Genomic DNA, 21,462 nt, shown 5'->3' on the forward strand with positions numbered 1-21,462 from the left:
TGGCATTACGTCATAGCCGCACGCGGCGCGCCTCCCGTTAGAGGTCAAATCTAAGAGCCAGTTGACCTTCAGGCTCAGCATGAGAGGAGCAGAGCTTTTCGCTCTAAAACCGAAGCGAGTTATTTTACAGGTTGTTTTCTGTTACACTCAAGAACTGTTGATTCTAGGCCAGATCCGCCATTTATTGCACCGCTACGAGAAGTTCCCATGAGGGGCGTTGCGAGTGCACTCTGAATGCACGCAGCAACTGTCCCTGATCGGTCAGCCAATGCCCTCCCGGTCTCGCCATCACGCTGCCGTTACGGCCGCACTTGATCACTTCAAGATGGCGTGCTCCTCGGTCCAGCGGCGCGCCTTGTACTTGAACAGGGCGGGATCTTCCCTGTAGACTAGCGCCGCTTTGGGGTCGATCGGATGGTCCATGTCTGGGGCCCGCAGGAGGGAGCAGATGGAGAGCATCACGTCCGATATGGACACAACCGGGGACCACTGTGACGTGAGGATGCCCAGGCAGACGGGGGATCCGCCAATGAGGTTGGGATGGTAGATCTTGGTGACGAGCTTCACCTGCGAAGCACAACAGCAGTCAGGCTTGTTTGCTTTGTTAACCTACTTCACGCGTCATTTTTTGGTTTGTAGCGCCACTTGGCGGCCTGGGTGCGCAGTGCAAGAGGAAACGGTGCCTGCCATAGTTGGCCCGAAGAGAATTCCACGCACGAGGCTGAGGTTCCCGTTTGGTTTGTGTACTCTGTCATCGTCCGCAGTGGTCGCATCTTTGAACAATTGAGCAACGGAGTAGCTTTGCTGAAGTACTACCTCAGCAACAGGTTTCAGAGAGTGTTTGTCAAAAACTGCAGCTCATCCCTTTTTCCTATAAAAAGTGGCGTACCCCAAGGAAGTGTGTTAGGTCCACTGTTGTTCAATACATACGTTAATGACTTGGTGAATATTCATAATACAGTAAAACTAGTGATATATGCTGATGATAGTACTATTCTTATTTCTGGCCCTAATGCTGATGGTTTAATTATGCAATGTAATGCATTTTTAGCTAAGCTATCTACATGGTCTAAGTTACAGACTTCAAATCAATTGCACTAAAACTAAAGCTATTATATTCCGCGCTGAAAACAAATTGGTTGAAAGAAATTACACTATAACCTATGAACACCAAGAAATTGAAATCGTTGACAACCATAAAATATTAGGTGTACATTTTTCCTCGCATCTAACCTGGGATGCTCACATTGATCACCTTCGCAAAAAACTTTCCTCGATTACAGGAGTTATATCGCGCTGTCGTACAGTACTTCCACCCAAGATAAAACTTCAAGTATATCATGCTTTGTTAAACTCCCATTTAAGATACTGTAGTCTAGTTTGGTGAACAACCACAAAAACCAATTTAAACAAACTCCTGGTTTTACAGAAAAAAATCATCCGTTACATAGCAAATATTGAGCCCATGGAAACTACAAAGGGTGCATTTGAATCATTCAATATCATAAGTGTAGACAAGCTGTATGAATTTCGCCTATTACAGTCAATCTACTTTTCCTCCCCTGAAGTTACTAACCTTCTAACGTCCTTGGCATCCTTAGCGCGATGAAATATTAGCGTGCAAACAAGAAATGTTGATGCGTGGGCAGTTCCTCATTTTCGTACATTTTATAAATATCAGTCACTTACCCATAACCTCCCTACAATACTAAACAAATATGGACACACAGAGGGCTTGAACAAAAAACAATTACATTCCTATTTCGTGCAGTTGTGATCCATTAATTTTTGTTTGTTGTTTCCGCGTATGTGCTTTTCAGTTGTTTATTTTGGTTTCAGTTGACTACTGGCTGCTTTATGTGATTGACATCATTATTACTTGCCACAGTAACTGTTTTATTATTTCCTTATTACTGTCTACTTATGTACTTTCCAATCTATTCATTACGCTGCTGCCTTGTAATGGTCTCTTGGGCCTCGTCAAGCTTTTGTGTAGCTTTTAGCCCAAGAGACCATCCAGTTGTTTTCTGGAAAATAAAGATGTATTGTATTGTATGTATTGTATTGTATATTGTATAAGCGACGACAGCGACCTTCTTCCTTGGTTCAGTTTCCATTTCCCGCACCTTCGAAAGAATTCCCTTTGCTGATGGCGTCATTGTGGGTTTTGCGAACCACTTTTCCTAGACGCCGACGCCGCCTGATTTCATTGCTAACGGGTCATATAAGGATTTTTTCTGAAAACTGTAAGCCGCGAGGACCGTCAGTTACTGTGAAAAGTATCCCAATTAGGTAGCCAATTTCATAAAACTCACTAATTAACACTATATAATTAGCACAGTTCTGTGGCTCAACGGTCAATTCCAACCCACGGACAAGACGATGTCATGGAGGTTTTTGAAACAAATAAAAAACCGATATCTAAAGCCATGCAGCGCGAGGAATTCTGGTGCTTTTTTTCACTCCCACCTCCCTTTCCTTACGGCGCGGTTCAGGTGCCCGCCGAGATATGTGAGACAGATACTGCGCTATTTCCTTTCCTCAAAAACCAATTTACCAATTTAAGGCGAAACTGAGAGCTCGATGCAAACGCAACGCCCGCTAGTAACGTGTTGCAGTGTCTATGGCTCCAATTGCTGACGCGGCTTCCCGAGCGCTTACTCACAGGGCTTAACTTCGCCCGCGGACGCGTCCATCCCCCTGCGTGGCAGATATTGAGAATGTGCACCCTAAATCCCGATAGGCGTATTGAGCTCGTGTGTGTGCCGGCTCACTCTGGCAATCCCGGAAATGAGGCCGCCGATAACATAGCCCGAGGACTTATTTGCCGGGCAAATGGCGACCCCAGCCGGGATTTCTCGAGGGAGCGGGCACACACGTTCTCAGAACTAACTCAACAAGCACGCCTTGCCCGTCGACTCTATCCCCCTCCCCACCCCCGCCTATCCCACTCCCAACAAATCCTCTGGAGGCGACTCCAGACCCGAACTCTTCCTACCCCTCAGCTTCTATCCCACTTCCGCCATGTTTCCCCCGAGTGCACTCTCTGCGGAGAACCGCACGCCACCCTAGACCACATCCTCTTCGGCTGCCCTGCCGATCCTCCCCCGCAGGGACAGCCCGCCATCGGTACATGGGAGGAATGGGAGGCCCTCCTTGCGTCGCAGGACCCGGACGCGCAACTTCGCTGTGTGAACCGGGGTGCCAGTGCCATGGCCCTACGTGGCCTGGACACATGCGCGTAATGTGAGGGCTGTGCGGTGGCCCTGAGACCTTGTACGGTCCAAACTCACTTGCTCAATAAAGTTTTCCATCCATCATCCTCATCCCAGCTGTTCTGGCTCGGAGACTAACCAGCCGCTGCTGCGATTCAGGGAAATTATAACGCGTTATAGCGACATCCACCGCCTTTTCCCGGCCCCTGAAAAAGGGCTGAGTAAGACGGAGGAGCGAACTTTAAGGCGCCTGCAGACAGGTACTCTACTCTGTCCTGCAATCTTAAAGCATTACGATCCTAACACGGATGGGCGATGCCCGCACTGTGGGGAGACCTGTGATATCTTCCACGTGGTGTGGGCGTGTACTCAAAGTCCCCACCTCCCCCCTCCCCCCTTCCCCTACCCCTTCCAGAGAGGCATAAAGAGACTGCCCTCCTCAACTGCTCCTCGCTTGAGTCCCAAAGGGCTCTGGTGAAACGGGCGAGAGACGGGGCATTGTCATGCGGTGTCCCGAACTAGGGACGCCGACCATGTAGCGGGGCCACTCTGTGGCTCCCAAACTCTATTTCAGAAATTAAAAGTTTTCACCACCACCACCACCAATTCTATCTGCCTGAGTCATTGTTCCACGCCATGCACGTTATTTAACGCGATAGCGTCATTGATCGGTTCAGCTAAAAACGCAGCGTCTTCATCGTCGTCGGCGACGTCGGCGGCGGGTTGAGCGAACAAGTTGCTAGACCACCTGCCACTTAGGTCATGTGACCTTGTGACGCCATCACAACCTGCCCACAGGACTGTGAGCAAACTGCCCACCGTGGCAGGTGATAGTTAAATTGTGTTATTGGGTTATGGGGTTTAACGTCCCAAAGCGGCTGAGGCTATGAGAGACGCCGTAGTGAAGGGCTCCGGAAATTTCGACCACCTGGGGAAAGAGTTAACGTGCACTGACATCGGACAGTACACGGGCCTCTAGAGTTTCGCCTCCATCGAAATTCGACCGTCGCGGCCGGGATCGAACCCGCGTCTTTTGGATCAGCAGCCGAGCACCATAACCAAATTAATCATCGGGAATAGCAACCTGAGTTTCACAAGCCCTGCTGGTGGCTGTATTTGAGACACCCGCCTGCCGGGCCAATGGCGCCGGCAGGTGGCGTACTCCACTCAAAATTGGTTGGTTGTTTTTTTGGAAAAGAAAATAGCGCAGTAACTGTCTCACATGTCCCGGTGTAGACCTAAACCGCGCCGTAAGGGAAGGGATAAAGGGGGGACTGAAAGAAAGGAAAGCATAGGGGCCGTAGTGGAGGTCTGCGGAGTGATTTCGACGACCTCCTTTGTAGCCGATCGCTGCATTTGGTTTGGTTTATGGAGGTTTAACGTCCCAATGTGACTCAGGCTATGAGGGACGCCGTAGTGAAGGGCTCCGGAAATTCCGACCACCTGCGATTCATTAACGTGCACTCACATCACACAGTACGCGGGCCTCTAGCATTTCACCTCCGTCGAAATAGGTTTGATCGGATGTAACCGAAACTGTTGTGCCAACTTTTCCTCCTCGGCCGTTGGTACTGAGGTCAGGTGGATATCGCGTACCTTCGCTTACCATGCCAAAAGTAGACTTTTTGAGTCGCATTCTATTACATTCTATTTCTAACCTGTTTGAGTTGCAATAAGCAACCTCAAACGTTAGTGCACTTCTCACATCATAGGCCGCCTTCTCCACGTCTTCGTCCGCTATTTAGGGGGGAACATTTCTTAACATCGTTCCTACTTCGAGTTATCATTTAGCTCTCGCCCTACCATGTCCCAGCCGCCCACGTTTGCTCAGATGGTAGAACGATAACCCCTGGTGAGGCGGTCGCCCTGGGTTCGAGTCCTGAACCAGGAGGAATTTTTCTCCATCTACAAAGCTGCTGTGGAGCGCACATAGCTTTCCTTTGTAGCCGCATCGTTGCATTTGGTTTGGTTTGGTTTATGGATGTTTAACGCCCCAAAGTGACTCAGGCTATGAGGGACGCCTTAGTGAAGGGCTCCGGAAATTCCGACCACCTGCTATTCATTAGCATGTACCCGCCGTGGTGGCTCAGTGGTTACGGCGCTCTGCTGCGGGCCCGATAGACGCGGGTTCCATCCAGGCTGGGGCGGTCGAATTTCGATGGAGGCGAAATTCTAGAGGCCAGTGTACTGTGCGATGTCAGTGCACTTTAAAGAACTCCAGGTGGTCGAAATTTCCGGAGCCCTTCACTACAGCGTCCCTCATAGCTTGAGTCGCTTTGGGACGTTAAACCCCAGTAAACCAATAATCATTAACGTCCACTCACATCACACAGTACACGGGCCTCTAGGATTCCGCCTCCGTCGAAATACGTTCGATCGGTTTGGTTTGGTTTGGTTTGGTTTGTTTTGGTTTGGTTTGGGTTATGGGGTTTAACGTCCCAAAGCGACTCAGGCTATGAGAGACGCCGTAGTGGAGGGCTCCGGAAATTTCGACCACCTGGGGTTCTTTAACGTGCACTGACATCGCACAGTACACGGGCCTCTACAATTTCTCCTCCAAAGAAATTCCGCCGCCGCGGCCGGGATCGGACCCGCGTCTTACGGGTCAGCAGCCGAGCGCCATAACCACTGAGTCACCGCGGCGGCCTAAATACGTTCGATCGGATATGAACGAGTAACTACTCCTTTACCACTAATCTACTCAACCTTGACGGTTTCCCTTAATCGTTGTACCAACAGATAGAGGAACAAGCGGAAAGTCTGCACGTCGCGCAGAACTCCTTTGGCCTTAGTCTTAAGCAGGATACACGTCACTCTTTAGAAAGCGTCCCGCTTATAGCGGTGCTCGTACTACCTTGGGAGGTTTGAAGGGGTAGTCGTCGGGGAAGCGAATCTTGAGCTCGAAGGCCCCTCCCTCGTACGGCGTGTCCTCTGGACCCAGCAGAGTGGCAGTCCATAGGAACGGGTTGCTGACGCACACGGGCCCCGCCGACCAGTTGGCCAGCGGCCGAGAGCGCAGCTCCTCGAGGTCGCGGGCGATGCGCGCCAGCGCCACGGGGGACCCGGGCTGCAGCGGCGGCACCACTTGGTCGCCGAAGAACCGGCTGACCTGGCGAGATGTCCCCCCCAACCCGGCAGCCATTTCTCGGCGGAACTGACCTTCGTCTTCCTCAACCTCTTCTATCACTCACGTGATCTCGTTCTCTCAAAAATATTGATTGGGTGTTAACGTACCCGCCGCGGTGGCTCAGTGGTAAGGCGCCAGTCTACCGAGGCGGAGTACCCGGGTTCGAACCCGACCGCGGCGGCGGCGTTTCGATGGAGGCGAAACGCAAGAGGCGCCCGTGTGCTGTGCGATGTCAGTGCACGTTAAAGATCCCCAGGTGGTCGAAATGTTGTTGTTGTTGTAGCCTTTGACAGAATGGCACATACCCACACTGGGGGATCGGCCAAGAATCGGGAGGTAAAGGTTGGTATTCACCTGTGGAAATTATTCCGGAGACCTCCACTACGGCACCTCTTTCTCTCTTTCTTCTTTCCCTCCCACCTTCCTCCCTCCCCTTACGGCGCGGTTCAGGTGTCCGCTGAGATATGTGAGACAGTTACTGCGCCATTTCCTTTCCTCAAAAAAAACAATTAAAATTAAATTAACGTAGCTAAATCGAGTAGACCTATGAAAGCAGGTGCTCATTCTTCAATTGGAAGGATCACTTAAACTCCGAGGCCTTAGGTGTTGGTGACGAACGAGACACCAACTCCATTTGTCCCCGGTGCCAGTGGCGAAATGGTACCCAGGTTGGCCTGCCGTAGACGGGCAGTGGCATATGTCCGTCTTCCTTCGCATGGAGTATCATTGGCAAAGTCACAAAGTGTGAAGGAACGGCTGGTGGCAGAGTGTAGCAACTCATTGAGTGGGCTGCTCTGACCATAAGCCGTGGGTGGAGCGAACCTGGCTAGCATCCAGCGCCATCTTTTTTTTCATCGCGAAAATGGGAGGTGGTGGTGGTGAAAAACATTTATAATACAATAAATATTTACAGAGAGGTGATTGGGGTAGGCCCTATTGGCCCTTTCCCCTAACAATACTAGGTGGAGCCCCTATTCCGGGGCCCCATTGGCAAGCAACGCCGCCCGCGTCCGGTGAACCAAGGCCTTTTGGGTCTTTAGGTCCTGACAGCCGAGCAGGGCCGCCTCCCAGTCCTCTCTGGTGGGGTTGGGGTTGGGGGGGATAGATGGGTTTGACTGACACGCCCAAACCATGTGGAAGGTGTCAGCCACCTCCCCACAGAACTGGCACGCGCCATCAAAGGATGTATTGAAATGTTTAAGCACCGCCGGGCACAGTACAGTGTTAGTAAGAATTTTGATGAGGAGGCGCTCGTCAGCGCGATCCAGACCCTTACAAGGGGCCGGGTAGCGCCGGTGCTCCTCCTTGTAGTAATCGGTGATTTGTTTGAATGTAATGGCCAGATTGTCTGATTGGGAGTACCCTTCCAAGGACAGGGAGATAGCCCGGGGAGAGAGTGCGCGGGCGGCCTGATCGGCCTGTTCGTTTCCCTGGAGTCCCTGGTGACCGGGGGCCCAAATCAGGTTGCGTGGAGTTGGATCTTCAGATCGACAGCTATATTCCAGTATGCGCCAGGCAAGCGGGGGAGCCCAGCCCAACTCGTAGTTCCGACAGGCCCCTCGCGAGTCGGTGATGATGTGTTTCGACTTGGGAGTAGTGAGAGCAAGAGCAATGGCAATCTCCTCCGCGTGTGTTGCGCTGTAGGCTTTGAAAGTGAGCCCGTTGACTGTGTTTGTGTTGTGTACGACTGCGGCCGTGTACCACACCCCGTGGTGTGGGCCGGCAACGTCCACGTAATACACATGTTGTTGGTTACCATAGTATCGCGCCAACGCTTCCGCGCGCGCCTGGCGACGACCGCTATGGTCTTCTCTGGACATGTTGCGGGGAAGGGGTCGGACCCGGAGGGCGCGTCTCCAGGGTGCTGGCACTCTCTCCCTTTCCTCAATATGGTAGTCATGTTTGATGTGTAGCCGGTCCAAGAGGCGGCGACCGGACGTGGTCTGTGCAAGACGCGTGTATTGGTTGACTAAGTGGGCCTCTCGAAGCTCCCGAAATGTGTTCACCACGCCCAAGGCCAGAAGTCGCTGGTTGAACGTGGTGACCGGGAGGTCGAGAGCCCGCTTGATGACTTTCCGGTGGATGACCTCCAGTTGGTCATCATCATGTTTGCGCAGGTGCAAGTAGGGGCTTGAGTAGAGGATTCTACTCGTTACGAAAGCATGGGCAAGCCGCAGTGCATCCTTGCTTCGTAATCCGCCCCGCTTGTTGGAGACCCGGCGGACCATGCGGCCCACCTGGTCTCCCACCGTGCGAAGTTTGGCTAGGGTGGTGTCGACTCTGCGTTGGTGGTGTATGAAGAGACCAAGGACGCGGATCTCCTTGGACTCCCGGATCGGTCCCGAGGGGAGACTGATGCAAAGCGGGGTTGTGTCCCGAGGGGAGGGACGTATGTGCACAAATTCTGATTTCGACGGGGCGCACTGGAGTCCGCAGTAGGCCGCGTAGTCGTCGACTAGGGTCGCCGCTGCTTGCAGGCAGGATTCCATGTGGCCCAGGTTACCTTGCGTGGCCCAGATTGTAATGTCATCCGCATAAAGAGCGTGATGTATCCCGGGCAAAGAGGACAATTTGGAGGGAAGATGAAGCATTGCCAAATTGAAGAGGAGGGGAGACAGGACCGCGCCTTGAGGTGTTCCCCTCGAGCCGATGGTGTATGGCCCGTGTTCCGCATCTTGTATGCGTATGTAGGTTTGACGGTCTGTAAGAAATTGTTTTATGTAGTTGAATGTTTTGTGGCCACAGTTGGTGTTACTGAGGTGGTCCAGGATTACTTCGTGTTTGACGTTGTCGAATGCGCCTTTAAGATCCAAGGCCAGGACCACCTTGTCGTTGTGGGGACATTCGACAGGATCTAAGATGTCGTGGTGAAGCTGCAGAAGTATATCCTGTGCAGACTTGTGAGGGCGAAAACCGAACATGGTGTCCGCGAAAGTGTGCTGTGTTTCTAGAAAATCGGAGAGTCTGTCGCGCACCATCGTCTCCATCAGCTTGCCGACACAAGACGTGAGGGAGATGGGGCGAAGGTTCTCCACATCAATAGGTTTGCCGGCTTTCGGAATAAAGGTCACGAGAGCCGATTTCCAATCGAGAGAGAGAGGAGTCTCTCCGTCCCAAATGCTATGGATGTATTTGAGGAGCGCGGCGTAGGCTGCGTCGGGAAGGTTGGCCAAGAGCTTGACCGTAACCTTGTCGCGCCCGGGTGCAGTGCCCCGCTTCATTTTGCTCAAGGCCGCCCGGAGGTCGTGGAGCTGGAACGGCTTGTCCAGCTCCGTGTTCTCTTCGCCTGCATACGAGTACGCCGCCTGCCGGGGGTCCTTAGTGGTGCACAGGTAGCGATCCCTGAGCGTGTGCGCTAGTTGTTTTGTTGTTCCTGTAAAGTTGTGCAAGGCCCTATGTAATTGGCGTTGGGTTTCCGTGCGTGTTTGTATTGGATCGATGAGAGCGCGGAACAGGCGCCACGTGTTGCGGCCAGACATCTGGCGAGCAGCCGCGTTGCACCGGTCCACCCAGTTAGTGTCGGCTAGCTGAGTAGCATATTCCGCTGCCTGTTGTGTGAGTTCCAGGATGCGGTTCTTTAGGCGTCTGTTATGTTTCTGTTTCTTCCATCGCTTCGTGAGGCTGCGACGGGCCTCCCAAAGGTGGAGAAGGTGGTTGTCCACGTCTGTTTGTGTTTCTGTAAGCTGTATCTGCTGTTCGTGTTGTGTAAGTGTAGAAGTGAGCGATCTGGACCAGGCGTCGTATCCCGACTGGAGGGGGTCTACAATAGGTAGAGAGGTGCGGAAAGTCGTCCAGTCAGGGATACGAGCTTGTTTTAGTGGGCGTTTCAGGGGACGCATGTAAATGGTTGTGTTGATTATACAGTGATCACTACCTAGAGTGTCCTCTGTATTCAGCCAGTCGGCATGTCGTATGTTGCGTGTAAATGTGAGGTCCGGGCAAGTATCTCGTTGAATGGAATTGCCGACACGTGTTGGGTTGGCGGGGTCAGTGTGCAGGGTGAGTCCAAGTGTGGAAAGAAGTTCCGCAAGCTTCCTCCCACGCCTGTCCTCCCGGGGGTATCCCCATAGCCTGCTCGGGGCGTTGAAATCGCCGACGATTAGGAGGGGATCCCTACCCGCCACCTGCATAGCTTGAGTGAAAATTTCATTGAACGTGACGTTGTTAAGTTTCGGTGGGCAGTAAATATTTAGAATGTGTACAGGTGGGTCAGACCGCTTTAGGGGCAGCACTGAAACCATCGTGTATGGGAAAGACGGTGTTGTGGGAAGTGTGACCTCCTGCGCAGTGTATCGCTTGTGAACAAGTATACATGCCTGCGGGTTGTGTTGAAATATAGTGTAGTTTGTTAGTTTGGCACCGGCGCCGGGTTCCTGAAGGGCAACCACGGCGACGAGGAACTCAAAGGTCTCAAGATAGAGGCGGAGATGAGTCCGCTTCTTGTGGTCCTTGAGACCTCGGCAGTTCCACTGCGTTAGTGTAAGCGGCTGAGTTGTTCTTGCTCGCGACTTAGGGTTGGGGGCCATGGTCGGAGGCGGAGGGTGGGGTCACGTTGTTAAGACTCCCCAGTCCGCTAGTGCCCGGCGCAGACGTGCAGGAGTCTTCCGAAAAGTCAAACTCATCGGGAATAGCTCTATTGAATTTTGAGGGGCGGTTAGCGTCCCTGATGGGTCCTACGCGTTTAAGGACGCGCGGATTATCTTTTATCCATTTTTGGATAATGTGCGTCACGGCTTGTGTCACCTGTGCGATGACACTCTCCACCTGACGCGCGATGGTGTCATGGATAATTTTGGGGAGGTCAGCCAATTGTGTTTCAATTGCGGTCACCCGGGTCTCCAGGGCCGCTGCGCGACTCTCCACAGGAGGAGGGATCTCCCTGTCTGTTATGTTTTCTGCCTCGTCGCTCGACGCGGGCGGAGTATGGAATTGGGATTTGAGCGAGTTAAGCTCGCTGGCTAGTTTTTCGTTTTGAGCTCGCAAGAGGGCGAGCTCGCGCTTGAGTTCCTGTGTCTCGGCGGTGCTGGTGGGGGAGGAGGGAGGAGGGGAAGGAGAGAGGCGACCCTCGCCCAGCTGCCTACCTTGGGTTGGTTGCAGGCGGCGCCGCCAGATGAAGCGCTGAGAGCTGGGAACTCCGCTGCTCCGGGTGGTGGCGTTACTGTTGCTGTCTTGCCAGGGGGAGGCATCACGCCACGCCGTGGCGTCTTCTGGTTGTTTCGCTGCCGCCCTCCCCGTGTAGCGCCGGCATTGGCTCCCTTGGGTGGCGTCCTGGGACCTGGCTGCGGCAACTTGATGAATTTCGCGGTGCATTCGCGGGAGCTGGTGAGGTGCGGGCCCCCGCAGATTAAACAGATAGGATTGCAGACGTGGGGGGCCATCCCCTCAGTACCAAGCCCCACGTTTTGGCCACAAAGGCCGCATCTTTCCTTGACCGGGGTGGGACAGTTGTCCACCCGGTGCCCCAGTGTGCCGCAACGGTAGCACGCTGGCACTGTTTTTTTGTACTCCTTGACGGGAGTCAGTTCTGCGTTATAGTGGACGTAACGCGGAACAGTGCGTCCCTCGAAAGTCAGCACAGCTACGTTTGATTGTCCCAGCTTGCGCACATGAACTAGTTCACCACCGCGCCACTGCACATTATCTTTTAGTGACTCACTGGTTTCTAAGTTGTGAACAGATATCACACCGCGACACACATCACCGGTGAGCTTGAGGTGGCCGTGAAATGCGAGCGATCCTCTGCTGGTGTTAAGTTGAATGTCCGTGAGGAGCTTTTTAACCACTTCTGGGTTCTGCGTGCCACAGACGATGATGTTCTGTTCCCAATTTGGTGAAATGGTGATGGTGTTCATGTGCTGCCTACCGATGAGTTGCGAAATGGCAGCGCCGAGCTCACCTTGCTGGAAGGCCGTCTTGAGGGAGACCGTACTGCGTGGCTGCAGCACGACCACGTAGTCGTCAGGGTCCATCCTGACCGTTGGCTTGGGAGTCCACTTCGAGACTGGTGAAGAAGTCTTCTGTGGAGGTGCAGAAGACGGAGCGCGAGCGTCTCCCGTTGCTGAATTGTTGAGAGGAGTCTTGGGTGTTGCCGCTCCTCGTGCGTTCTGCCGGCGGCGGCGCCGGCTCTCAACGACTTGGAAAAGGGCAGCTTGCTGCGCCGAAATGGTGCATGGGCCGTCCTCTGGCTGGCTTACAGGGACAGATGACCACGACAGAGTCGTGGGGTCGTATCCGCGTTGTTCAGGTAGAGCCATGTTGAGAGGTTGGCCGGCAGGCGTCTCCGCAGCCAGCGGCGGAGGAGCCGGAGCCGTTAGGCTTAGCTCGACCGCTACGTGGTGATGCGGAGGATTGCTCGAAATGGCCGAAAATTCAGCGTACCTGGGTGTGATCGGGTTCTCCAGGATCCTGCTGACTTCACGGTAGCAGTCGCACAGGTTTGATAGGCGTTACATCAGGTTACCGCGGTTCCAGCCGAGAAATCGACGGAGCCGATGCACCACGCGTCCGATCACTCCGCGCTCAAACGCGGCGTCCCCAAAATGGGAGGTTATGTGCGGTGTGTCGCTCAACCGGGAGGATATGTGGCCCAGGTTGGCTGTTCACCTCTGGATATCGGGCCCGTCCCTGCGACCCCTTTCTGGTGGCGGGCCTGTATCAAGCCAGGGCAGGAACCTAGGGGTGTGGCATGATATATTTAGTGGGTTAATGCCCATGCATTCTGAATCGGCTATTCCTACTTAAGATTCATATATGGCGGCGAGTCCTCATATACCACTACCAGCGCAGTGGCGCAGCGGTCAAGCGATGCGCCACTGCCCTGGCAGGTGGCTGTTTCTATCCCAGCCACCCGTCGGGATTTTGCGACCCATGTTGCTCTTCGTTCCCGAGCAAACTCTCGCGCGGATGGCACTACGCTCGTCCGAACTTACCCGAGTTACTACCCGAACTTACCCGAGTAACTCGTGTAAGCTCGGGTAGTAACTCGGGTTGCTAGGCTACGACACAAGATCCAACGTGCCGTTTATTCCAATACGCTTGTCGTGTTAGCTTGCGGTTAAGCGTTTGGTTGGCCGGCAAGACGCCGTCATGAGCTGTGAAACCCAGCGCCTATGCAAGGGTGGTGCCCTCTGGGAGTGTAGGGGACAGGCGGCAGCGGCGCGGCGCCATCTGTTGGAGCGCACCTGAAGTGGTTGCTAGGCAACGGCTTGGTAGCCGCACCGCCACGAGCATACGCGACGAGCCGAGCTGGACTCCAGTAGTGTTGCTTTCGCAACAAAATCATACGTTTCCCTCCTTCCAAAGGCGCAGCACCTTAGCTACCGTTCTCTCCTCCCGGACCCGCCACGATGGCTCGATGGTTAGAGCACCAGGCTACTGAGCCGGAGTGCCCGGGTTCGAACCCGGCCGTGGCGGTCACGTTTTGGATGCACGCGAAACGCAAAAGGCACTCGTGTGCTGTGCGATGTCCGTGCGCGATCCCCAAGTGGTCGATATTATTCCGGAGCCCTTTACTACGGCATCTCTTTCTTTCTTCTTTCACACCTTCATCCCTTCCCTTTCGGCGTGCTTCGGGTGTCCATCGAGATGTGGAACAGTTGTTGAGACGCCTTGCGTGATCACAGAACTTATACATCACACACATTCACTTCCTTCTATATTTATAGCAAACATATACCACCCCCCGTCCCTGCCGATGGCCCCGCTAGAATCTCTTCTGCGAAAGCTACACCATCTAGCAGGGAAACATCCCCTACTCATCGGTGGGGACTTCAACAGTCAGCATACTGACTGGGGATACACAACCACGACACATCGAGGTCGCAGGCTCTGGCTGCTCTTGCAGAACCTCCAACTCACTGTGCACAACACGTTTCGGACGCCTACGAGGATCGGCAACAGTGTCAGCATGGACACCAGTCCGGACCTGACGCTGAGCCGCTGTATCCGCGGCGTTACCTGGAACAGAACACAACATACACTGGGCAGTGATCATTACATTATACAAATCACTGTCCCGTACAAAGCCCCCCGTCACGCAAATACAACACACAAACTCATTAATTGGGATGCCTTCCGCGCTGTACGCACCGCCCTCCCAGACACTCTCATCGCAGACATCGACGAATGGGTGCAGTCACTCAAGCATGACGTTCACCACAACACGCGAGACATTGAAACTACAACCGAAACACCTACCCTTGACACACGCCTAGCCCACCTCTAGGAGGCTTATCACAGCATCCTAGAACGCTGGAAAGGCAACAAACACAACAGAACGCTTAAGAAGCGGCTGGCCGCGCTGCAGACACAAATCCAACAGCACTCTGAGGAGCTCTGCCGATCCAACTGGGGACAGATATGTGACGGCATCGCCGGAAACCTGTCCAGCAAACGCGCATGGCAATTCCTCCGACACCTCATTGACCCCACGCGCACCAAATCAGCAACACAGCACCACGTGACACGCCTCACACATGAACACATTGACGATCCCGACACCCTTCTAGACACACTTCAAACCATGTACACATCTCCAGGCGGCCCCATACCTCTACCGCACTACACAGGACAAGCAAATCCAACACTCGACACCGACATCACGGAGACGGAAGTCAGAGCGGCCCTCCTGACTCTCTGCGCCAACTCCGCACCTGGTGCAGACCAAATCACAAACTCCATGCTCCGTAATCTGGATGACCAATCGATCACCCACATTACGAAATACTTCAACCAGTGCTGGAGGGAGGGTAACCTCCCGCAGTCCTGGCGCCACGCGAAGGTAATATTCATACCTAAACCCAACAAACCACTTACACTTCAAAACCTTCGCCCTATTTCGCTAACCTCATGCCTTGGGAAGCTCCTAGAGCATGTTGTGTTAGCGAGACTCACAAGTCACATGGCGGACAACAATCTTTACCCGCATAGCATGGTAGGATTTCGCCCCCATCTATCCGCACAGGACGCTATGCTGCAACTCTCACACGACATTTTCGACCCGCTTCTTCCGGGTCACACCAAGGCAGTCTTAGCTTTGGATCTCTCCAAAGCTTTTGATCGCATTGAACATCAGGCGATCATGACTGCTCTATCCCCCTTGAATGTGGGTGTGCGCACGTATGCCTACATTCAAGCATTCCTCACTGACCGCACAGCTGAGATACACTTCGGCCCTCTGTCTTCCACCTCCTACACACTTCAGAGTATCGGCACCCCTCAAGGGTCCGTCCTTTCCCCCTTTCTCTTTAACATTACCCTCATCTCCCTCGCCCGAAAATTGGCCACTATTCCCCACCTGAAGCACACTCTTTATGCCGACGATATCACCCTGTGGACCACTCACGGCAGTGACGGAGACATAGAGAACACCTTACAGGAAGCAGCCACCCTCACCCAAAATTACGCACGGACCATCGGACTGTCTTGCTCCCCAGAGAAGTCCGAACTCTTCCTCATCCGGCCTAAGAACCACCGCTGCCCCCGCTCCCCCATTGCCATTGAACTGAATGTTGACCCGGTACCTGAGGTTGGAACCCTCCGTGTATTGGGCCTGCACATCCAGAACGATGGCAAAAACACCACCACCCTCAAGAAACTCAAGCAGGTTGTAGGCGCGATATCGCACCTCATCCGCAGGGTTTCGGGACGTCATAGAGGCATGAAGGAGCGCGACCTATGTCGCCTCATTCATGCCTTTGTCCTCAGCCGTGTGCTGTACACTACCCCATACTTACACCTATCCAAACATGACATAAACGCTTTGGATGCTTTGATTCGCAAGGCATTCAAGGTAGCACTTCACCTTCCCCTCAACACACCCACAGACAGATTACTAGGCCTGGGCCTCCACAATACGATCGGGGAACTGGTGGAGGCCCACCGACAGGCCCAATACATCAGGCTCACACAAACCTCCACAGGTCGGTATATCCTGGACACCCTCGGAATCAAAATACCGGCCAACGACCCAACCCTCCTCGCCATCCCACGATCCCTTCACCGAGAGCTCCTCATCAGGCCGCTCCCGAGGAATATGCACCCGTCCCACAATGAGCAGCGCCGCAGAGCCCGTGCGAAGGCACTCCATCGAGCGTACGGCCCCCAGCCGGACGCCGTGTGGGTGGACGCTGCCTGCACGGGTGATGAAGCGACAGCAGCTGTGGTGGACTCCTCTTTATGCGCCCTCCTCACACTACCTCTCCCTCCAGACACGTCCTCCTCCTCTCTCCTTTCCTAAAACCAATTGATTTGCGTGTGCTGTGCGATAATAAATTGGTTTTTTGAGGAAGGAAATGGCGCAGTAGCTGCCTCACATATCTTGGTGGACACCTGAACCGCGCCGCAAGGGAAGGGAGAAAGGTGGGAGTGAAAGAAGAAAGAGGTCTCGTGTCAGTGCATGTTAAAGATCTCCGAAAATCAGGCGGTCACTGTTAATAACCAGCCAACGCAGAACAGGTGGGAGGCAGCTCTGACCAGCTCGGACGAAACGAGCCAAAAAGAACTTATCGAAAGAGCGCGGACAGCATCCTACGCCATTTGGGTTCCGGACTGAGAGCTCAAAACGCCGCTACAACCTCCTAAACAATTTCATTAAAATATTTTCACCACCAGCAACCCCAGGTAGTCGAAATTATTCCGGAGCCCTCCACTACCTTCCTTTCTCACACCGATGAGGAAAAAATTGGCTTTGGCTTAGCTAAGGCATATGGCTAAGGTTAAGCCTGGATATCTCGAAGCGAAAAGCTGCGGCGATGCACGTGGTTTAGCATAAGGTTATACTTACCGTTACACTTAGGGTATAGCTTTCTTACTTTTCCGAAACGTATTATACAAAATTTGTACGGAGGCGGAGGCGGAGACGCGCGTGTAGTGAATACGGTGCTGTCTTAGAAGGTTGCTTTAGAAACATGTACTGTGGTGTGTATTCCTTTCGGGTGTGCACCAAGATATTAGAGACAGGCATTTGCTTTCCTTAAAAGCAATTTTCAATTCATTTCATTTTCCTTAAGGCCCTTACGGCGCGGTTCGGGAATCCACCGAGAGAGAGACAGGAGTCGAGAGAGACAGGAGTCGTTTCCCTTCCTTAAAACCAATTTTCATTTTCCTTCCCTTACGGCGCGGTCGGGGTGTTCACCGAGATGTTTGTTTTTCATGGCGCACTGTTTGGTCTTTCTTTTTTGATATTTTATTTATTTTTGTTTTGTCAGCAGCGGCGGCGGAGACGGCGGCCACCTGCGCCGTGCATGACGTCACTCGCTGCATGACGTCACTCACGCGCAGAAGTAGCAAATCTGGGCTCCGGCTCACGCGAAGCGCGGTGTTGACTAGCCTAGTGAAGCTTTTCGCTTCAAAATCAACAGCCTCATTCGTCAGGCATATAAGTCGGCCCTATCCCTTCCCACGTCTACCTCGACGGCTTGGCTATTTGTCCATGGGCGTCCACAACTACCTCACGTAGCTGACGGAGGCCCATCGTACGGCCCAGCTCCTCCGGCTCTCCCGCACCCGCCCGGGTCGCGCACTTCTCTCCACCCTTAAGCTCTCCCCTTTTATCCCCCGTCCCACTTCACTGCCATCCCCCCCCTGTCTTCTCCCTCGTAACCGTTCATCCCCTCCCTAAGATTATGCATCCTCAACACCATCCCTCCCGCAGACCAGCGCGAGCTTCCGCGCTCTGGAGTGAGTACGGACGGAAACCTGCCGTGGCTTATGTGGATGCCGCCCCGTACAGCCGCTACCTAGCCCACACCCTTGCAGTCAGTGACAAATCTCTCCAACCCACTCTTACGGCCCCAGTCTACGCTTCGACCTCTGTAGACGCCAAGGAGGCAGCTATTGCCGCTGCCATCACGCAGACCTCCGCGGAATACATTTTCAGTGACTTCAAGCCTGCGGCCTACAACTACGCGGTTGGACGGGTGGCACCACCGGCCATCGACATCTTACGTTCACACACCGTCCCCTCTCGCCCCATCCAAATCATCTGGATTCCCGCTCACGCGGCCCATCCTGGAAACGAGGCGTCTAATTATATCGCTGGCGATTCGACTGACCGAGCAAGCCCGGCCCCGCCGGGAAAGGATACGCGCGACGCGCTCCTCACCGACCATAATATTACTTAACACTACCACCTCTCTCGTCTCACTTTGCCCCCTCCGCACAAGTTTCATTTCCAGCGCCACCAACGCTTGTGACGCCACCTTCAGGCCCGTACTTTTCTCACTCCCGCACGTCTTGCCCTCCTCCACTCCGGAGAGTGCTCGCCGGCCTGCCGCTTATGTGACAGCCCAAGAGCCGACTACGCTCATATCCTATTCTCCTGCCCAGCACACTTGCCCCCTGCCTCTTGGCACCTAAACAGTCCGCAGCAGTGGGAGGCTGCTTTGTCCAGCACCGAGACGAATATCCAACTTCGGCTGGTGACCTGGACAGAGGACGTCGCGACTAGGCACGCCCAGGACGCCACAACCGGCAGCCTGAAGGCCGCCCGCAATGCTGCGCATAATTTTCGTTTTATTGGGAAAGCAATACTACTCGCACTTTCAAGCCTTCGCGTGACCCGGCCGCAGTTACGTTTGACCTTTAGCGGAGTGAATATGGGCGACCAACTCGCTCCTTCAGATAGGCGCCACTTCCTGTCCTCAGAAACGGTACTTATGGCCGACTTTGTATTTCTGGCTCCAAAAAACGAAGTCCGCTTAATACGAACATCAGATACAACGAACTATTTCAGCGCTACCGACAAGTTCGTTATAAGCTGGCAGGACTGCATAGCGCTTTGTATTTGCACATGCTTTTTTTAGCCCAGGCAGATCACGTTTGAAGAAATATTGGGTTGGGTGCCTAAAAAGCACTGTGTTGTTCTGCGAACGTTACACTGCAACATGGCAACCCCCTATTCGCATGCTGTGAATGCAATGCTGGCGCCAGAAATATCAACCATTGACCTTCAGCGGTTCCGCTATCTCGTTGGCTAGGAGATATAAATGTCACAGCGCTCCCAATAAATATTTTTTTTACGTCAAGCGTTTGAACGGGCCGACAAATCACTCAGGCAACGGAGCAGACGAGGCGGTCCTGCGCGCCGATCCTTCTTATTAAGCTGGAACCGCATGGCGCGTTTTTCGACGCGATTACCGCGCGGATGGTGGGACGCGCGCGTCACTCTCACGCGTGCCCAGCATAATCCAACACGAAATCGCGCCGCCGAGTGGTTCTACGCTTGTAGAAAAAAACGCCTCGCGCTGCGCGTCCACTGACGTCACGGCCGGCGTCCACCAATCAGCGTGCAGGCATGTGTCATTTTGGTTTTTCGGTTTGCCAACAGATGGCTCTGCTCTCCGCGCATCTCGGCGGCACTACAGTGAACTAGAATATTCTAGGTCACTGTAGCGGCACCTTTTTGGGGGAACTTTGCTCTTTCCTCGCAGGAGCTGGCTTTACTGTTGAGCACGTCCAAAGAGCCACGTGCATTCACGCATCGTGTTCGTTCGCGCGTAGTGTTCGGCCAACATGCACAAGACAACCTCTAACGAGGTATAATTACATGAAGATTGTTTTTATTGTAGTGTTCTGTAATTTAAAGGGCATATTATATATGCGGTCAGAGTCAATTCACCTCGTTGGCAGTTGTGTGGTCTGGCAACCCGAAAAAACGCGGCGCGACAGCGCCGCTTCATTTTCCTCGTGCGGGTGCTCGCGCGTCGGCGGCAACGCGGGCGTTTGCCGCGCGTCGCGTTTTTCGCTCGCGACAAACGCTCCGTTCGAGGCGCCACTGCAGCATGGCGTCGATTTCATGAGATAAGTGCAACCAGGGCCAACCCGCCGCGGTGGCTCAGTGGTTAGGGCTACTGGGCAGGAGTACCCAGGTTCGATTCCAACCGCGGCGGCCGCGTTTCGATAGGCGCAACGCGAAGGCGCCCGTGTGCTGTGCCATGTCAGTGCACGCTAAAGATTCCCGGTAGTCGAAATTATTCCGGAGACCTCCACTTTCTTCCTTTCTTCTTTCACTCCTTCCTTTACCCCTAACCTTGCGGCGCGGTTCAGGTGTCCACCGAGACAGATACTGCACCATTTCCTGTACTCACAGAGGCTAATTTTCAACCAGGGCTTTTCTTTCAGGCCTTTCATTTATTTTGGCAAAGCTCTACCATTCCTTCGGTCCTCAAGGAAGGCCTAAAAGATAACGGGTTTTATGACTGAACCAGTGAAGTTTTCAAAAAACCAAGCAAACGTGATCTCGATACGCACTTCTCGCGGTTGGCATATGCAGATGCGCATTTATATACCCTTTATGAACCCTGTGAGCGCCAATAAAGCGTTTAGTGAAAGTTCAGCGCTTGTGCCTTGTCTCTTCGTTTCGCACTATGGAACCTCATGTGAATTGCCTACTAGCTCCAGCTATCACCCTTCCACACACAACGTGCCACCCAACCTGAAGACGACCTTTGCAAACAAGTTACCCATGTCACTGCGATAAAACAAAAAAAAATGAAATGACTGCTCAAACGCTCGCTTTCTCTTTTTTTTTTGCTTTGCGCATCCGCCGCGTTTGCGGAACAGAAAGGAGTAAAAAGGGTGTAAATTGTCCTCTAGCGCACTCTTCTTTTATAAAAGGAAGCTTTTTTATTCCCATATAGGTGTATCCGTCTTAGGGTGTAGTTCCACCAGATACCAAACGGTCACAAACTTTCCCCTGTCTAGATGCGGGGATTCTCAGGGGTGAAGTTTGGTTTGGTTTACGGTGTTTAACGTTCCAAAGCGACTCAGGCTATGAGAGACGCCGCAGTGAAGGGCTCCGGAAATTTCAACCACCTGGGGTTCTTTAACGTGCACTGGCATCGCACAGTACACGGGTCTCTAGAATTTCTCCTCCATAGAAATTCGACCGCCGCGACCGGGATCGAACCCGCGTCATTCGGGTCAGCAGCCGAGCGCCGTAACCACTGAGCCACCGCGGCGGACTCAGGGGCGAAGTGTGTTGTGCTGTGTTGCATTGGGTTTTTAGGATGCCTAGGCAGCTAAGATTTCTTTTATGCGCACAGAAAGACGACACAATAAGACAAGGTAGACAGGACGGAGCGCTCCGTCCTGTCTACATTGTCTTATTGTGTCGTCTTT

General features: G+C 53.4%; 1 protein-coding gene across 1 annotated transcript; it reads right to left on the bottom strand.

The window, feature by feature from the left end:
* Window positions 1–269: 269 nt before the first annotated feature.
* On the bottom strand, window positions 270–6,357 carry LOC149347709 (uncharacterized). The gene is made up of 2 exons (XM_089585650.1): window positions 6,070–6,357; window positions 270–567 (listed from the first exon to the last, which is right to left on the bottom strand). The coding sequence occupies exons 1-2, from the start codon at window positions 6,355–6,357 to the stop codon at window positions 316–318; spliced, it is 540 nt and encodes a 179-aa protein (XP_089441776.1). The 3' UTR covers window positions 270–315.
* Between the last annotated feature and the right edge of the window lie 15,105 nt (window positions 6,358–21,462).

Source organism: Amblyomma mixtum, chromosome 4 (assembly GCF_055824585.1).
Source record: "Amblyomma mixtum isolate Tamu chromosome 4, ASM5582458v1, whole genome shotgun sequence".
Taxonomy (NCBI): domain Eukaryota; kingdom Metazoa; phylum Arthropoda; class Arachnida; order Ixodida; family Ixodidae; genus Amblyomma; species Amblyomma mixtum.